Source organism: Gobio gobio (genome assembly GCF_949357685.1).
Source record: "Gobio gobio genome assembly, chromosome: 17".
NCBI classification, from domain to species: Eukaryota; Metazoa; Chordata; class Actinopteri; order Cypriniformes; family Gobionidae; genus Gobio; species Gobio gobio.
The window spans coordinates 46,032,449-46,053,017 of NC_137110.1; the positions used below are offsets into that span (position 1 = coordinate 46,032,449).

General features: G+C 39.1%; 1 protein-coding gene across 1 annotated transcript in view; it reads right to left on the minus strand.

The window, feature by feature from the left end:
• szt2 (SZT2 subunit of KICSTOR complex) overlaps positions 1-20,569 on the minus strand; it is a 126,035-nt gene that overhangs the window by 35,720 nt on the left and 69,746 nt on the right. Inside the window, exons 52-60 of the mRNA XM_079841133.1 lie at positions 15,205-15,381; positions 13,047-13,238; positions 10,346-10,548; positions 9,991-10,157; positions 9,323-9,420; positions 6,422-6,554; positions 6,123-6,250; positions 2,858-2,979; positions 2,148-2,330 (exon numbers count right to left, since the gene is read on the minus strand). Coding sequence (XP_079697259.1) covers positions 2,148-2,330; positions 2,858-2,979; positions 6,123-6,250; positions 6,422-6,554; positions 9,323-9,420; positions 9,991-10,157; positions 10,346-10,548; positions 13,047-13,238; positions 15,205-15,381 — 1,403 coding nt within the window. The remainder of the gene's footprint in view (positions 1-2,147; positions 2,331-2,857; positions 2,980-6,122; positions 6,251-6,421; positions 6,555-9,322; positions 9,421-9,990; positions 10,158-10,345; positions 10,549-13,046; positions 13,239-15,204; positions 15,382-20,569) is intronic.

The following is a 20,569-nucleotide window of genomic DNA, read 5'->3' on the forward strand; positions in this document are numbered from 1 at the left end:
GAAACAAATCTACTTACAAACTCAGTTTAACAGATAAAATAGGCCCACCATTACATTTCTCTTCTTTTTTGCAGTCTCTTTCTCACATACATATACACAAAGGTCCAAGTGACTGGACTGACATAAAGGCATGGAACGAAGAGTGAACACTGAGGATATCTGTGGTGTCTCTCCCTCATTCTGTTTCCTTAAGGACAGACACAGACGAACGATGAACAAAGTGATATTACACTGGCCTCAGAAGAGTCTCTCTGTCATCGCAAACTGTCAAACTAAACTCCAGATAGTCTCACCCTCTGGAACCAGCAACAGCCCCGGACGTCAGGAAATAAACAACGTCTGCTGTAAACTTCATATCTGAAGGAACAGTCTTTATTCTCGAGAAGAATCTCGACGGGTTTGTGTTTATCTTCTCCCACACACAGACGCAGACAAGCGCAGAGCAGAGTTTAAATAAGCCATTTTCTATACTTGTGTAGCATTTTATTTGTTTCCCCTGAAGTTCGCTCATAAAGTTTAGGTCAAGATTTAAACAAAAAGGTAATCATTTAGTTTTCAGTTTTCTAGTTGTAGTCAGATTAACAAGTAAAGAAGCTTTTGACTTTTAATCTTTTAATGAGTCATTCAAAAACGCGCAAATTACCAGTCTGAATCATAGGTCTGAATCAAACTGAATGCAAATCTGACTTATTTCACCTGCAAATCATCAATTAAGTAAAGTACGTCTTAAAATTGACATTTACATACTGCATATAATAAAACCCTGGATCATTTTAAGAAGAATATCCCTGAACGATCCTCAGTCCATCATCCATCCATCCGCTCATCCGTCCATCTATCCGGCCATCCATCCACCCACCCGCCCATTCATCCACCCAGCCACCCGCCCATTCATCCACCCAGCCACCCGCCCATTCATCCATCCAGCCCCCCGCCCATTCATCGATCCATCCATCCATCCATCCATCATCCACCCATCCACCCACCCATCCATCCATCTATCTATCCGCCCATCCATCCATTCATCCATCCACCCATCCATCCATCCATTCATCATGATTATGCCCTTTTAAAATGTATGCATGAGTATTTATGCAGGCACATGACTGACACAAGGCATTACTTTAAAGTTTAACACAACAGCTCTCTATAATGCCATCAACAACAGTCTGCTTTCCCAAAATACATCATGACATCTGGGGAGAAATCTTGACAAATAGCTGACAACTGAATCAATAACAGTGAACGCTGTGACAGAAGATTCCGGCTCTTTACTGACTTTACAACAAACATGTTCTGCTGCATTAACTGTAAACAGCTAAAACCCAGCATGATTCAATTCGGTCTGTTCCAACGAGCACAACTCTGGGCAGGAATAAACTGTTTTGGCAGCACAGTGATGACTAATTTCGGCAGGACCAGCGTTCTGGATTGTTTCCAGGTGTTTCGTGTTAACAGGTGTGCTAGAATGATTACCGTCCTGCCCTGCGGCCATGACAGCTGTCCATCACTGAGTGTGATATGTCAGACCGCCTCGGGGACAGCCGGAAACTGATGAGCTGCTTAAACCAACTCACTAGTGCTATCTGTACTTATTCTGTGCAAAAACACTGTCCTAAAAGCTTATCCTAACCAATGCCCAACAATCTGTGACAGCTTACCAGAGAGTGGATATGTTGAGAATGGCATACTATGTAGTATGTTTGATGAAGGTAGTAAGCAGTATGCACACTACCGTTCAAAAGTTAAGAATATTTGTTTCTTAAAAATAAAAAAGAGAAAATCGTAATTCTATTCAGCAAGGATGCATTAAATTAATCAAAAGTGATGATAAAGATGTTTATAATGTTACAATTTCCATTTCAACTAAATATGGTTATTTTAAATCATGATATTAGTTGTGAAATGTAAACATCCCTTTATTGACAGTTGATATTTTTATTCTTAAAATACGATTAAAAACACAAAATAACCACGTTTATTTTCTAGATTAAATATTTGGATGTCACTGACTGAAATAAACATGCATAATAAGATTGTATGACAACGACATCGCAAATTACCATTCAAAATGTTTGTTTCATATACTCGTTTGCAGAGTTGCTGGTGTTGCAATGAGAACACGGCCAGTGTGTTTGCATACTGACCTGTTTCAGATCCTCATGTGTAGGTGTATCGGAGAAGCAGTAATGATGGAAAAGACCCATTTTCTGACTCAGGAGGCAGTTGACCACATGTGCGCGGGCGTTCTGCCAGTGCATCAGTCTGACCAGACCTTGATTCAGAGAGCCGCCCAGATCCACCGACCAGTTATATGCGTACAGAGTCACCTGTAAACACAAACACGCAGAGATATAACATTAAACAGAAAGGCCAGGCCTCACAAATCCACCTTACCTTACAAACTAAAGTCTGTCCAGACTGAAAACGAAAATGGTTGATATGCAGGTTTGTTGATAGGGATGAGTCACGATTTTCAAATATTCGATTAGTTGATTTAATTATAGAATATCTAATAGGTTGTGCGATTATCGTCTAAAAAAATCCCCATGTTTTCGGTACTGATCTGGTGGTGACGCATTCATGTAACCAGAGGGAGGCGCTGCCAATAACGCACTTAAAAGCTATCAATCATCTCTCAGGGTGTTTTATACAAGACACGTTTGCTGCAGTCCGATTTTCGAAAATAATAATCAAATAATTCCCAGCGATCATCGAATATACCATCCCTAGTATGTGGAGTAGTATTTTCGACAAATGATTTTCACCGTGGGCTGCAAAATTCCTGTTGCTTGTCGTAGCTGATTAAGACAAAAAAACATTTATGTCACGGCTGGTTATATTCAACCCAACTGACCTTCTTATTGACAATGTGTATGAACACGAAGCGCTGCCGTGGAGCCACACCCCTCACAGCCTGCGTCGGGCTCAGCCAATCACTGTGCTCCAAAGACTCGAAACGCTGCAGACCCTTATGAGCTTTAATAAAAGACAGAATTATGTAAGGGGGTGCTATTTGGGTAAAGAAATTTGTATAGATAATAGGCAAAGAGTAAGAAATAAAGATCCAATCATAATGCCACTTCTGAATCTATTCAGTTTACCTCTGAATAACTATGGGATTATTTTAGGGATCATTACATAAAAAAAGGCTTCATAGCCTTGAGACATGACATTTATATCATCTAAGGAGTGTGTTTGAGGAGAGAGGCAATGCAGAACACACTCTCGAGAGTAACAAAGGGCAAACTGAGGATTTTATGACATTCTCTTCTTAATTAATCTCTAATATCTTTTAAATACCAACATCAGACCACATACTCATCTAGAAGTGAATAAATCTTTACGTTTCAATGGTAAAGTACAAGCAGGGCTAAAAATGTTCTCGCATACATGCATAAATCAGTGAACCTTCAATTAGGGGCAATTTTGACAACTTGAAAGCTTGAACAATTAAAATCCTTTAAATATGCGTAATTTATTTCAAAACATTTATTATATGTCCTGGAATAAAGATCTGTTTAACTGCAAAGTGGATGGATGGGATTTTTATTATCTTAGGTAAAAAAAAAAGTCTTGATCAATTTTTTTTAAATGTATAAACATTCTTTACATTTACTATGATTCAAATAAATAAATATTAAAATATATAATTTTGGTTAAAAGTACATTTCTCTAATGCGGAATCAGATTTTTCTGAGTGCAGAACATTTTTATAAACTCATTTTTGTAGCAAGTATGGTGATTCTTTGAAAACACATATACATAACAAAAAAAATGTATGTGTTTTTTTATGGTCTTGTGAAACTCTGTCCAGTTTTTGCCTTTTAAAGTTCTTAAAAATGAGGAAAATAACCTTTCCAGGACAGTCCTAAATGAAATACTCAAAAATACAGTCTCTGTTAGAGTGTGTCTGTGGTGTTATGGAGTGATTTGGAGGAAGGGCCCCTGCCGCCGTCGCAACAGTGAGGGCCACTAGGGGCCCCATAAGGGGCCAAACTTACGTGTGCACCTATTTAGTACTGGACTGTTCTCTTCATCTGAACTGTCTTCTGTGGGCAAACAGAGATGAGCACACACAGCTTTGCAAAACGAGACAACTCTATGTTAATGCGGCATTCACACACGTGCACGCACACACACACACACACACAGCTCTGCAAGAGACAACATAAGCGAAATAATCTATGAATCTATGATAACAGAATAGCAAGAAAGATAGTAATCATTCATTAAACACTCATAGGCTAAAAGAGATGTAAGAGATGAATACACTCAGCAATACTAAACAAACAAACAAAATAAAGAATAAAACATTTATTTGCAAGATCAGCTGAACAGAAGATAAAATCACAAAGCGCAGCGATGTAGTAAGAGATTCTAGAAGAAGAGAATGTGATGCATCTGAGCTCATGGTGAGAAAGCGGTTAAACTATAAAGAACAAGTGAAGTTGATAACTTCAGAAACTTCAGCTTTGGTTACGTGTTTAAATGTTAACACAGAGAGAGCAGTTAGAAGCCAGATGAACTGTTGACCACAGAATTCAGTAATGACCTTACATTGCTTAGACAGTTACACTTCAGGCAAAGTCTGAGTCTGATCTTAAAAGTTTCAGTATCATGAAGCCTGAATGTCACAGAGAAATGTCTCTGTCATATATTACCCCAAAATTAAAAAAAGAAGAAAAAAAGAAGAAAGAAATCTTGCTCAAAGATGAAGCCAATTTTAGGGCCGTTAAAACTTGGCTTTTTTACATTGTGACAATATTTCATGACATTTAAGCAAATTACCCCATGCGCTCCGCATTCTCATTGATGTAATGTAAAAAACATTTTTTTCAAATATTATTTGAATTGTAAAGCACAGCTGAAAAGTATATTTGTAAGAGTATTGAAATTTTTTAAAAATAATTTCAGGACTAAATAATCATTTTGTAATTTAAAAATAAATACTACAAATACGCAATTCATTTCTGGTAAAACTGCAATTATATACATTTATACTAAACATTATTATTTATTTACGTATGTATTTATTTCTGTATTTTTCTGTAAATTATTTCTTGATTTATTTATTTTTAAATTTTGGGGAGAAATATGACCTGATTAGATGATCATTTTCAAGAGATTTGGCTGAATATATAATGCATTACAAAGGTTAATTTTATGCATTATAATGCATTCCCAAATCATTTATATGTTCTCACAGTGAAATTACATCATTATATCATTCACATCACTTTTTAGAGATTATAATGCATTATACCGAATGCATTATTTGTTATATTGGCACTTGCTTGTTAATGCCGTTTCACTAAATGTACTGTAACTGTGGTTATAATAAGCCTATTCATGAAAATAAAACAAATCGCAATATGCTCTTTGGACAGTTTCCTCCAATTCAAGTTCAACCAGTTAAATAATCTCGGAAGAGTGTGTAACCAAAAGCCCTATTCGAACGGGACCAGTTTTCCAGGGGGACGTTAGAAAAATGTGTGTTTCACATGCGTACTTTGTGACTTTAATCCTGTCCAAATCTGCCAAGTCTGAGTTTTTCCTTACACAAATTCCAGGGCAAATTACATACTTACAACAGTCCTCTGGGAAATCTAATCCCGTCTGAATGCGAATGTCTGTGATTACTTATCCTAACGCTTCTCTCATGTGTTTTTTGACCTACCTGAGCCGTTTGCACACCAGTATTCTGCATGCTATCATTTCATTTCAATAGGGATGGTATGCGGAATGGAGCTGCAATTTTAATATCGGTGTCAGGGATGAGTAAGATACTTGTCTAGATTTCTCTGCTCACTTATGTGGGTTTATTATAAACAGCCACTTCTATAAACTAGAGAAGATTTCTTAAATAGGGTTTTTATAAAAAAACTAAAATTTAATCAATAAATAATACATTAAAAAGACATATACATCATACGTGATGCAAGCAAGAACACACACTCCCAATCCTAGTTATAGACATGGAAATATTAGTCCCGTCCGAATTTGTACATGAAATCACAGACATCGAGTGATAAGAACTGTAACTCAAACGTTGTTTAGAGAACTAGTCCTGTCCGAATAGGACTTAAGGTAACATGATAATGACTGAACATAGGAGGTACCTTGTTCTGTACTGCAATGCCATTGGCTGAAGTTGCGACCAATGAGAATGAAGCTCCTGGAGGTGGCAGGTGGTTGGCTGATGTGCTGGATGATTGACAGGGGGACATAGATATCTCCCTGAGGACAGCTGGCGAAACACACAGGAAACAGCTCATCGGTTTAAGCATAAACTGAATCGACAGGAACATCTGATGGCACATTGCACAGCTAAACACCAAATGCAAAAGCAACTAATCACATCATTTCAAACACATCTGGACCATTCTGATGAATGCCTTGACATGGTTCAGGATCGCACCTGGTTCTTTCGAACACTTTGACCGTGGTGTCACTGGCCAGTGAGCTGACCAGATTGACAATCTCTGTGAGGACGGAAGGCAGGAGGAAATGATGCGAGACTTCAGTTGAACAATGCTGGATGGACGGACAGCCTGCAAGAGAACAAGAGGAAATAATTAAGTGATTCTTTGATCAGGGGACTTTTCTGTCTTCTAGGATGATATGAAGAAAAAATGCTTTGAAAATTAAGTCATCATTTACTTGGTATTGTTCTAATGCGGTATGCCGTTCTTTCTTTCTCGGACCACAAAAGAATGATAATAAAAAAAACAATGTCCCGCTCGTGCTCGTCCATATAAATGGCAGTGATTAACAACCAGCATCAAGCTTTTAAAAAAAAGATGCAAAAGTATCACAGAATGTGCCCATATGTGTGTATATACCAGTGTTATGGGTGTATAAGATAGGATTTGGAGAAAAACTAACCAAAATTTGAGGTATTAACATAAATCCTGACCTTGACCATTGGTCTTCTCTGCACGGCTGTGAGCATTCATGAGACTCTGTTAGTTCACCAAGATTACTGGTAACAAAAGTGCAACAATGCCTAACATCCCCAAAAAGTATCTGTACAATTTCTTCACTTCACGGTCACTTTTTTTCAGTCAAATATCACCAGACCAGAACTCTGGTTGTCAGATGACAGTCAGAATTTACTTTTTTGTTGGCGCTTTTGGCAGTGGATTAACTTCTTGATCAATTTGAGCAACAGTAGCTCGTCTGTTTGATCGGACCACACGGGCCAGCCTTCGCTCCCCACATGCATCAGTGAGCCTTGGGCTAGCTCTGTTGCCGGTTCACCACTGTTCCTTCCTTGGAGCACTTTTGATATATACTGACCGCTGCAGACCGGGAACACCCCACAAGAGCTGCAGTTTTGGAGATGCTCTGACCCAGTCGTCTAGCCATCACAATTTGGCCCTTGTCAAACTCGCTCAAATCCTTACACTTGCCCATTTTTCCTGCTTCTAACACATCGACTTTGAGGACAAAATGTTCACTTGCTGCCTAATATATCCCAACCACTAACAGGTGCCGTGATAAACAGATAATCACGAAGCGTTATTCACTTCACCTGTCATAATGCTATGCCTGATCGATGTATATATGTATATACATGGGGTATATATATATATATACACAGCAATCTAAATTATTCAGCCCCCTTGACCTGTGAGACATTTTGCTGCCAAGAACAACATTTTATGAAAACAATTCAACAAAGGCATCAGTAAACTATTATAGACAGTTTATTAATACACATTCGAGTGATTCTGAGAACATAAAGTTGATTATGGCTCTAAATGAATTGGCTCTAAACATTCGTGTTCAAAATTATTCAACCCCCAAAAGTCAAATTTTGTGCAGAATCTTTTATTCTTTATAACCTTCTGTCACCTCTCTACTGTAATCTCGGCCCATTCCTCGCTTGAAAAAGCCTCCAGATCCCTGATAATCATTGGTTTTCAAGTTACCACGGCTTTCTTCAAATTTCACCAAATATTTTCGATGAGCTTCAGATCTGAAGACTGTGCAGGCCACTCAAGAACATTCTACGACTGATCCCTGAACCAAGCTTCAGTAGATTTGGATGTATACTTTGGGATGGCTGTCCTTCAGGAAAGTCCATTGATCATCCAGCTTCAGTCTCTGCACCGAAGGCATCACCATCTTTGCCAAAATGGCTTGATACTTCAAAGAATTCATGTGATGCCCTTCATACAGTCAAGATTTCCACTTCCTGTAACAGCAAAGCACCCCCACAACAAGACTGGACCGCCTTCGTGTTTGACCATGGAGATGGTGTTCTTCTGCTCATAGGCCTTGCCTTATTTGCACCAGACATACTGCTGATCCATGGTCCAAAGTTCCAGTGTGGTCATATCACTCCATAAAACATTTTTCCAGAACCCCACAGGTCTATCCAAGTGAATTTGAGCATATTCAAGTCTGCCTTTTATGTTCTTCTTGGTCAAGAGTGGCATTCGGCAAGATGTCCCAACATGAAGCCCATGCGTGTCTAGTGTTCATCTTCTACTCTGCACTGAAATGTTTTTTCCTCCTTTCATCAGGTCATCTCGCAAGTCTTTGGCAGTAAATTGAGGGTTTTTCTCAGTTGCTCTGATCAAACATTTTATTCCCCTTAATGATATTGTGCCTTTTCTTCAAACCTATCAATGGTTTTCTGGTCCAACACATTTTAAACTTATGAATAAGGCTGCCAGCTCTGTCTCTAGGAACGTTTAGTGTTTTGGAAATCGTCTTGTAGCCACAGACTTCCAAATGTAATAAAACCATTTGTTCTCTATAGCTTTTGTGAGAGCTCTTTTGACTTGGCCGTATTTGCTACTCAACTTTTGCACATGCATGAGCTAAATGTATGTATGTGTAACAGCACAAGCTAATTCAGTTTTGTTATGGAGTTTTCAAAGGTTTAACTGTGTTTTAACACAATTTTGTACCATACCATACAAATAAGTGACTTTAAAACAGCAGCGTTGAACAGGGGTTGAATAATTATGGCATAGCTGTATTACAAAAAAATCCCATAACTCAAAAGCATTACATTATATATATATATATTGACATCATCACTTTAAATTTGCCAATAAACTGTTAAGATATTTGTATCTCTTTATCTACTTTAATCTCTCTATTTTTTAAAACTCTGTATCTTTAGAAAAACCTACAGTTGTAAATGATTACAGTCTCCAGGGGGTTGAATAATTTGGATTGCAACTGTATATATGAAATCTCATTTAAGTTTCAACTAGTTCAAAGTAGGAAGCCAAGTTTATTACATCATTATAAATGTGTACAGTCATATATGGAAAAGTAGCACACAGATGTGGGAACTCACCCAGTTTGTTCATGTAGGTGACCCAGGGCAGGTACGTGGTCTGGTAGACGTTTTGAAGAGTGCCTGTATCACCTTCCTCCAGCTGGACTGCATGTCTTCTACAACACAAAGACATCCAGACACAGTTCCCACGAGTGAAAAGTAGCCTACTGGCCTATGCGGATGAAATTGTTTTTGTTTGAGGTCATTTCAGCAATTACGTTATTGCCATCTGAATCAGAAATGTCAGTATTCTCCCACGGCCCACAACCAAATTATCTATTGTCTCCTGACAAACACAAAGGATGAGTGGTAATTTAATTACCATCCAAATTGGCATCTCAGAGATTGCCAGGAAGAACTGGCCAAAAATCTATTTGGAAATCTGATTATTCTGATTTTGCACAGTAATAAGAATTTGGGTATTTGGCACAATGGATGTGTGTGTGTGGGTTCAGAGAACAGTTTGAAATAAACTACATGAATAAAACTGCATCACCACCCCACATCACTCACATACTCACTCTCTCAGTTCATGAATTGTTGTTGTGTTTAAAAAAGTTTTAGTTAAAAATGACACACTGGGTCTGTTTTTTGTCTTACCATCGAACATGTTCATTATAAAATGGAAAAGCTTGTGCAGATGGCATTTGAATAAACATAACCCTAGGAAACAATGTGTTTAGCACCTCTGGGCCTGCTCTTGTTCGACTGCCATGGCTTTCTCATGGTTCCACTGCTGTTTGACACTCTCCGTCTTGTGTCTCCGTCTGCCCATGCGGCTGTCCTCGGCACGCTCCGGTATGATGTCATCCGTTGTCTTTGGACTGCCAAGTTCAGAAGTTTCCGGTTTACTCTACAGAGCACACATAAACACACATTATAAGACAGATAACTGGCACCAGTCCAATCATTTCACCAGCTTTCATGCTTCACTGAGCTTCAAGCTGACCATCAATGCAATTTTGGATGCATTGACAGTCGTAATTAATGAGAGCAATTTGCTGTTAATGAAGACAGCACATGCTGAGTGAGCACACGCACCAACATTTCCCAGAAGCTGCGGCGGGTGCTTTTGCCCGTGGGCGTGGTGGACTCAGGCGTGCTGGTTCCTGTGGTCGGGGTGGAAATGGGGGCAGAAATCAGGGTGATGGGAGAGGGGCTGCTTCTGAGACCGTGGGCTCCACTGGGCCGCCGATGACTCTCCTTCACCTCTTTACTGTCGCACTGCAGAAGACTCAAGGGAACTACAGTGACAAAACACTAAAGATCAGAAAACCAGAACAAATTCACCAACATACCCTAACGTTCAAAAGTTTGGGGTCAGTACGGGGGTTTTTTTTGTATGTTTTTGAGAGTCTCTTCTGCTCAAATATACAGTATAAACAGTGAAATATTATAACAATTTGAAATAATTGTTTTGTAAAATGTCACATGTCTGTGTCAAAGCTGAATTTTCAGCATCATTACTACAGTCTTCAGTGTCACATGATTCTTTAAAAGTCATTGAAACAATATGCTGCTTCATATTTTTGTGGAAAGTCCTTTTTTTTCAGGATTCTTTGATGAATAACATTATAAATGTCTTTATTGTCACTTTTAATCAGTTTAATGCATCATAGCTGAATAAAAGTATTAATTTCTTTATTAATTCTAAAAACCTTACAGACAAACTTTTGAATGGTAGTGTATATTTATTGAGCAAAACGTGACGGACATAAAAAAAACTCTTATATTTGAGTTCCTTCTTAGTCCAACTTCATGAGGTGCATCATGGGATGCTTTCAAACACTACTGAATGACAAACATGGGCACTTGAATGATTTGTATCCACTATTCAGTTGAATTGCATTCAAATAAAAATTGTAGATAGATTTTATAAAAAAAAATATTCTAAGTACGATTTGCCAACAAAATGCATGTCAAATATAGCAATAAAGACGCCTTTAGATAAAAAGATTTTTATGGCCCCACTTTATATTAGGTGGCCTTAACTACTATGTACTTACATCAAAAAATAAGTACAATGTACTTACTGTTTTCAAATTGTATTGCAAAACACCTTTGCTGATATTGAGGTGGGATACGGGTAAAGTTAGGGACAGGTGTGGTGGTATGGGTAAGTTTAAGGGTAGGGTTTGGTGTAAGGGAAGTGTCAACAGTGTAATTACAAATGTAACTACAGACATTAATTACAGATGTAATAACATGCGGGTATTTTTTAAAATGTAAGTACAATGTAAAAACATGTATGTACACAATAAGTGCATTGTATCAAATGATTAATTAAAATGTTAGTACATAGTAGTTAAGGCCACCTAATATAAAGTGGGTTCATTTTTATCATGAGAAACAATTTCAGTAACAGTTAGGCATGATGTTTAGCATTAGTGTATTTTGTATTGTTCCAATGGCAGATTGACAAAATATTAAAACATAAAATTGAAATATAGTGACCAGGACTCAGTGTTTCCTCTACATTCATTCTTCCGTAGCGGCCCGCCACACCAAAAATCATCCCCGCCACGGCTGCAGCTTCTCAGTGACGTCCAATATTGTGCATATTGTTGTTAAGCCCCACTAAAGGCAATTGTAAAGCACCATAAAGTTTCCGTGCACTATATTCCAAGACTTCTGAACCGATTCGATAGCATAACGTGTACAAAGGAATATTTAAGTCGTTAAGTTCAAGTTAATGGAAACTCATTTCTTCTCAGTCATTCTCTATTCAGCATTCAAACAGCGCGGTGCACGCATTTACGAAAGTAACACGATGGAACTCACTCCAAGATCAATGTTCCCATTATTATAATTTATTTGTAGATAAAGTTTTTACATAAAAGGACTTTATCTTGCTGGAGTTTATTGCCGTTTTTCGAAATAATTTTACTTTCTCCCGGGACGGGTGTCTGTTAGATCACAACACTGCAGTAGAGAGCACTATAATTGTTCTTCATGCGCACGGTAACTGAAACTTAAACTGTTAAAAGACAAGGCTTAATATTGCATAGATATAAAAAATGACGCATCAATATCTCTTCCCTTTGTGATTTGAAGTTTTAACTTTTCAATGCGGGGCGCTGCGCACTGCTACTCCATGTTGCTTCAAGGGCATAAGCGATTTGCCGCTCTAAAATATATTAGAGCCTTTCATATTATAACTCTTTTGTGCAATAAAATATTATTAACAGCCTATCTTGTTCTGTCCTATCGATCATATGTTGCTGCCTCATTAAAAAACTGTACATTTAAAAGAAATGTCTTTTCATTGTATAGTATCTATAAATATATATTTTCTTGTTTTTCATCAATGTATTTTATAATAATACAAAGAGCAATTTGTTACATTTTCCTGTTTTTTTTCTTTTTCTTTCACTAGATTATTGTGCACTCATGATTTTCTAGAATAATTTATGCTGCTGAAATCCACTAATCTTAAATTCAAAATCTAATCTAAATTCAGGGAAATAAATATCTTCCAAAATTAGTTTTGATATAGAGATGGTTGGTTGTTTTCATTTTTCAATTCCTCGGCTCAGAAAGTGGCCTGTGTGTGAGTGCTTGTGATTCTTGCGTGAGGAGGTTAAACCACCAGGGGAAGGGGGCGTGGTGTATGGGACGTCACCCATGTGTGACGCCCCCCTCCCCCTGTGGAAATAGGCCTCCCACCACAGCTGGAAAAATCCTAGAGGAAACACTGAGGACTCCAAAATGACAAAACACACATGGGTATCAGGCTCCTCACCTGTGCTTTCATCCCGTTGGGCGGCAGCAGGCAGACAGAATGTGTCCAGACATAACGGGTTGGGCAGCACGCGCATCTCCATGACGACGTCGCAGAGGGCGTGTCGTAGGGCCGCCCTCAGCCTATCCGTCAGCTGCAGCGGGCTGACATTACCCTGCTCCCACACGTCAAAGCGAACACGCACAGCTGCACCTACGCACAGGGGTCACACACGAACATCATCACACATGCATTTAAAGTCAGCATGAAACAGAGGTTGCGATAGTCTTTTCTTCCCTATTGTGACGCACAGGGCTTGACATAAATTTTTTTGCTCATCAGCCACTGTGGCTAATGGTTTTCCAAAGTTACTAGCCACTCAGCATTGATACCCTGGGGAAAAACTGCCATATAGATATTTTTTATATCATCTCATAATTTGGTGTCTGCTGTCCCTTTAAGACCTGACGCATGGATCCATAATACTATTACACATACGTTTTCTTTCTCAACTGTTTACGTAAACTGACTGTTTACAAGAATACTCGCCAAGACTAGCATTTTGGTATTATTTTGTGCGTATTTGACTGTTTAAACGCAATAAGCAGCAAAAAATAACTCAATTGACCTATCGGTAAGCCCCGCCCCCCTTAGTTACTGTTGCTAACTCGGACAAACAAACGGATTTGCTATATCTTACAATGACAGCTGTCGGTGTAAAAACCTTATCCCAAGATGTTTTTGGACACAGAATGTAGCGTATATCCCGTCCGAATGATGGCCAAACTTAACTGATGGTTTATCAAGTTTATTATGTCCTTTTTCACTCCAAAAAAATCATCGTAAGAGCTGAACAAACAAAGCATAAGAAGTGCGCATTAACGTCTCATTCACAAACTCTCTCTCCGTTGCATTACCATTAACATACACAGCAAATTACACAAAAACACTCATACAACTAACAGTAAACAAACATATACACCGAGCTTATGACTTTTCTAGGGTGCAGTTAATAACTGGTAAACTTTGTATCTGCAAAACAACTCCTATAAACTTCGTGCGAGCTCTTCCTTTCACTAACCGTAGACTATAATACCCATCAAAATAGGAGACCTCCTTAGTAGGACAGATAATGTAGACCTTAAACATATCTAAAATTTCATTAATTTACCTATAACCAGTTTAATATGGAGAGGCACTTAAATGTAGACCTTTGTGTTTTTGACCTACAGTGTTACATGACGTGAGAACAGTTAGTTATTACGGTTTGTATGTTAGCAGGGACTTTAATCGTAACTTAATGAGAGTATGACAAACAGAAAATCCTCTCAGGATAACTGGAATCAGTGTTACAGTACCTCAGGCAGGACGTTTTAGCATTTTTGTTGCATAAACACCATCGAAACGATGACAGCTTCGGATTTTCCAATGTTTCTCTATTGCGCTGACACCTAAAGATGTCCGAGTTCCGGTCCCAGCGCAACTGATACTCAACTGCTATTGGCTCATCTGCGTTCGAGGGGAGGGGCTTACCGATAGGTCAATTTAGTAATGAGAGGCGGCTTTATGTGTCCGCACTTTGGGTGTGAGCACAAAATCTGCGGAAATGAGTCAAATTATGCGCAATATGCGCAATCCCACGACGGAATTCAAGCCATGTAACCTCAACAATATCATCTGGAGCAAATTAAATGAGTGAGGGGAGGCGGGTTTGTCTGTCAACTCGCTGTAGGAGAGACGAGAATTGGAAAAGTTTCAAATATTTTAGTATCAATATGTATCGAACATATTTTTTCAGATGCCTTTTTAAAAGACTACAATTGAAAATTGTATATAGGCCTATTTTATATAAAATTCAACACGCCAAAGTGCCTAGCAGGAGTGACAGTGTTACACGCCACTGCTGAATCCAACGTGTTTGGAGGGTGTTAATGTCAAGCCCTGGTGACGAATATCCGAGTGAATGAAAATAAAATAAAAAGTAGGGCAGGGCTTGATTTTGTCCATGGGGAATTGATTGGATGGTTGTGGTTTGCTATTGGTGGATCTCATGTGAGTGACAGGTTGCTCCGCCCTTGTCATCAGAGGAGAGAAGTCATTGCAAGAGAGAGGGAAAGTTATTTTGATTAAAGATTACAAGGGCACATGAATTACTGTTTGTTTGCAAAAGCCTCCCAACCTGAGCTCTGGCTGAGAGAGTCCACCTTAACAACCGTCGTCAAGGCCTCAAACTGGTCTGGCTGGAGGGAGATGGTGGAAACGTCAGCTCTGAGCAACGGACCACTGCCGTCCTGAGCGGGAACCTGCAGAGCGCAGCCTTTAGCATCCACGAATGACAGAGCGATGCAGGCAATACCTGGGGAGTGCAGCAGATGAAGAAAGTGATGGAGGGCGAGAACTAAATGAGATTGACAGAGAACTAAAGAGAACAGATGCAAAAAATTATGCAAACCCCAATGAAAGCAATAAATTCTGCTAGTGCTGAAAGACAAACAGGGGTTTGCTATAGACGCATGCTTGTGTGCTTGAGTCTCTTCAAACAAAGCCATTTCTGTGCTCAAGGGCTGATTTTTATTAAAAGTAACTACATTTTTTAACATATTCTCATCATTTATTTTGCTTCTTTTTCAAATGCCCTTCATGTACAGATCTGATCACACACAACAAACACAGCCTTTAAATATTAAAATATATAAAAGCATACTATGATGATATAAAACAATATTTATATAACAATAAACTTTATATGAATAAACAAACTTTTAATATTTATTTGAAAATGTAACTTTACCCAAAGTTTTTGAAAAGTTGTGTAGGTAAATAAATATCACTTGTGAACAACACATTGTAATTCCAATGAAGCTGTAATTTAGTTAAATTATGCAAAACGTGTGAACATATTAAATGCTAGCTATGAAATTAGAATGTCTAATAAATTAGAATGTCGTGGAAAAGTTCATTTATTTCAGTAATTCAAATTAAAAGATGGAACTAATATATTATATAGACTCATTATATGCAAAGTGAGATATTTCAAGCCTTTATTTGTTATAATTTTGATGATTATGGCTTACAGCTTATGAAAACCCCAAATTCAAAATCTCAGAAAATGTGAATATTGTGAAAAGGTTCAGTATTGTAGGCTCAAAGTGTCACACTCTAATCAGCTAATTAATCCAAAACATCTGCAAAGGGTTCCTGAGCCATTAAATGGTCTCTCAGTCTGGTTCAGTAGAATTCACAATCATGGGGAAGACTGCAAAAGAAGTTGGATGTTCTCAAAGTGCTGTATCAAAGCACATTAATAGAAAGTTAAGTGGAAGGGAAAGGTGTGGAAGAAAAAGGTGCACAAGCAGCAGGGATGACCGCAGCCTGGAGAGGATTGTCAGGAAAAGGCCATTCAAATGTGTGGGGGAGCTTCACAAGTGGACTGAGGCTGGAGTTACTGCATCAAGAGCCACCACACACAGACGGATCCTGGACATGGGCTTCAAATGTCGTCAGAAGCATCTTTCCTGGGCTAAAGAAATAAAGAACTGGTCTGTTGCTCAGTGGTCCAGTCCTCTCTGCTGATGAGAGCAAATTTTGCATCTCATTTGGAAACCAAGGACCCAGAGTCCGGAGGAAGAATGGAGAGGCACACCGTCCAAGACGCTTGAAGTCCAGTGTGAAGTTTCCACAGTCTGTGTTGGTTTGGGGAGCCATATCATCGGCTGATGTTGGTCCACTGTGCTTTATTAAGTCCAGAGTCAACACACCCATCTACCAGGACATTTTAGAGCACTTCATGCTTCCTTCAGCAGACAAGCTTTATGGAGATGCTGATTTTCTAGCAGGACTTGGCACCTGGCCACACTGCCAAAAAGTACCAAAACCTGGTTCAATGACCATGGGATTACTGTACTTGAACCTGAACCCCATAGACAATCTATGGTTGTCTGGCTATCACCAGACCAAGCGCAATTTAATATTGAACATTGGTCTGGGGAGTCTGCTCTGTATTTGCTACTGCACACGCGAACATAAACGCGTATAAATTAAATGACTATGTACGCAATTGGATAGTCCTTCAACCAATCAGACCACAAGAGGCATGATCAACGGGCAACAACCCATCGCTTCTCTATCCGTCATCGTGATAATCCCTCCAATAGCGGGCCAGGTGGATAAGCCAGTCTGTGATTGGTTCCCGCAAAAGTGTAACAGAAGCAGTAGAAATGAGTGTAAGGGTTTCCAGACTGAGTTGCCGGGCGAAATCAAATCGCCGGCAGATCAGGCTGGGTTTACCCAGTCTAAATCTATGGGGCATTGCCAAGAGAAAGATGAGAGACATGAGATCGAACAATGCAGAAGAGCTGAAGGCCGCTATTGAAGCATCCTGGTCTTCCATAACACCTCAGTAGTGCCACAGGCTGATAACATCCATGCCACGCCGCATTGAGGCAGTAATTCATGCAAAAGGTAGCCTAGAAATCTAGACGCACCCTAGCGGCAGAAAATGTATTTTGCTGCGAGTGTAGTCTAGCAACTCTCGGTAGACCTCAGAGCTGGAAAAACCAAACTCTGGTCAGGCCAATCACAGCGTGTGTAGAGTCGGTGGGCGGGCTTAACATAATGACGGAGCGGAGTTGTGGAGGTTGGCCGCTACTCTGGAAGACTTGGAGTTAAGCTTTTCTTTGAGGAAAGAACAAAGAACGGCACTGAAGTCATTCGTAAGAAAGGAAGATGTATTCAGAGTTTAATCTATCAACTAACGTTAGCTCCGCTTCGGTTGGTTGTGCCGCTATCCAATTGCGTGCAGAGGGAATTTGACAGACAACCGTTTATCCCGCCCCTCAGATTGAGCCTTGTCAATGGTGAGTTTCCAGACCAAACATCTTGATGTGGGTCTGGCTTGCATAATTCTAATTTTCAGAGGGCTGACATTTCTGTATTTAAATTTCTTTTTTTTATTAATTTCATGTACTATTCGAATTTTCTGAGATTTTCATAAGCTGTAAGCCATATACATCAAAATTATAACAAATAAAGGCTTGAAATATCTCGCTTTGCATTCAATGAGTCTATACACTAAAGGATTATTAGGAACACCATACTAATACTGTGTTTGACCCCCTTTCACCTTCAGAACTGCCTTAATTCTACGTGGCATTGATTCAACAAGGTGCTGAAAGCATTCTTTAGAAATGTTGGCCCATATTGATAGGAGAGCATCTTGCAGTTGATGGAGATTTGTGGGATCCACATCCAGGGCACGAAGCTCCCGCTCCACCACATCCCAAAGATGCTCTATTGGGTTGAGATCTGGTGACTGTGGGGGCCATTTTAGTACAGTGAACTCATTGTCATGTTCAAGAAACCAATCTGAAATGATTAGAGCTTTGTGACATGGTGCATTATCCTGCTGGAAGTAGCCATCAGAGGATGGGTACATGGTGGTCATAAAGGGATGGACATGGTCAGAAACAATGCTCAGGTAGGCCGTGGCATTTAAACGATGCCCAATTGGCACTAAGGGGCCTAAAGTGTGCCAAGAAAACATCCCCCACACCATTACACCACCACCACCAGCCTGCACAGTGGTAACAAGGCATGATGGATCCATGTTCTCATTCTGTTTACGCCAAATTTTGACTCTACCATCTGAATGTCTCAATAGAAATCGAGACTCATCAGACCAGGCAACATTTTTCCAGTCTTCAACTGTCCAATTTTGGTGAGCTCGTGCAAATTGTAGCCTCTTTTTCCTATTTTTTGTGGAGATGAGTGGTATGAACAGGTGTTCCTAATAATCCTTTAGGTGAGTGTATAATATATTAGTTTCACCTTTTAAGTTTAATAACTAAGTTTAATTCCACGACATTCTGATTTATTGAGATGCACCTGTATTCAAAACTGTTGCCAAAACTGTCATTGCACACTGTTAGCTAGGCATTGTTAATTAAATAAGTTCCAGCTGTTTTCACTGAGAACAGGGAATTTGGGCTTACAAAAGCAACAGAGGTTATTGACAATGCAAAAAAACAGTGTTTTTGTTCATTAAAACTAAAACTATTTAAAATAATATTTCTGGTAATAGAAAACACTGAAATAAAAAATAGATATAAATATCAGGTGAAAAACTTAAACAAAAATAAGAAATGTTGCTTTAGCAGCTAACTGGAATAAATGCATTTCAGTTGAAGTGCTAAAATGACAAAAAAAAAAAAAAAAAAAAAAAAAGCAGAAATAGAAATATTTAAGAAAACAAAAACCAATAAAAACATTCAAAAACGTGCCAATGTGGCTTAAAAATGTATAAAGTTTTAAGAGAGTTTATTTTCTAAAAGTCCACAAGGCTGAAAGAGCCCACAAATTATATAAACACAACTATATTTCAGAAAACAATGCCTCTACTTGAGTACAAACTCTCATAAATCCTTTAAATGGGTTTTTATGCCGTTGTATTGACTCGGTTGTGCTGTTTACAGCGTGAAGCCGCGGCTCAGATAAGCGCAGAAAGAGAGAGATTTCCATCATTAGATTCTCAGAGATCGATGGCGCCTTCGCTCCAGTGGTTGTGGCTATAAGAAAGCCTCGCAAACAGAGCGGCGGTCGCATTAAAAGGCATTAGCAGCAAACAGAGGAGCGCGAGCTGGGATTTATCCAGCTGCTTGTATTAGCGTATGCTGTTAGCGGTTTGAGGCATGATCGATGTGTAAGTGTGTGTGTGTGCCAGATATCAGATACTAATGTGCAGCACACACAATCACCTAAGATAAATCAGCAAGGTGAAATCACCGCTGTGCTCCCACATGCTAAAGTATGCATGCCTTCTGCACAAGTGTGGCCTGGATGCATGTATGAAAGGTTGTATTTGGTCTGAAACACTATGCGGGTACATGAGAGTAAACGCTTCCATCTAAGCAAGCTCAATTTCGTGCATCGTCGCATTTCTGAAATACGTCAGAATGGAATTTATAATGCAATGCAAGTACATGTTGCTTTCAGAGCGGTGCCAATCAATGAGCAGCTCCTCAGCATCATGTCTTTGCCCTCTCATCCAAGAACTCTATGTGCTGTGATCTTTTAAGAGCACTTGATGAGGTGTGATTTAGTGTGGCGTGACCCTTGTGCTCCAGCGAGACTACATGAAGAGAGCAGGAAGGGCCCTTCAATCACTGCTGGACTCTGGGGCTTCAGTCAGACAGACAGACAGAGCCCATCACGGAAGTCACTTTCTGATTTATAATGACACCGGTCAGCCACAGAGAGTGTGAATGAGAAGATTTTTGACTCAGAAGCTGAACACAGATAATCTGATCCCATACACACTGTACAAAGTGATAATTTTAACGAATGAAAAATGGTTGCATTACACAAATGAGAAATTATCATATAAAATGAAAAATAATAAATGTAACAATACTTGCAAGTTTACAGTAGAAATGGGTTGTTTTGAGAGATAATTTAAATTTAAGATTATACAGTAACACTTCACATTGAGATTGAATAGGTTAACATTAGTTAAAGATAACAAACTAACATTTCTTAAAAGGTCCCAT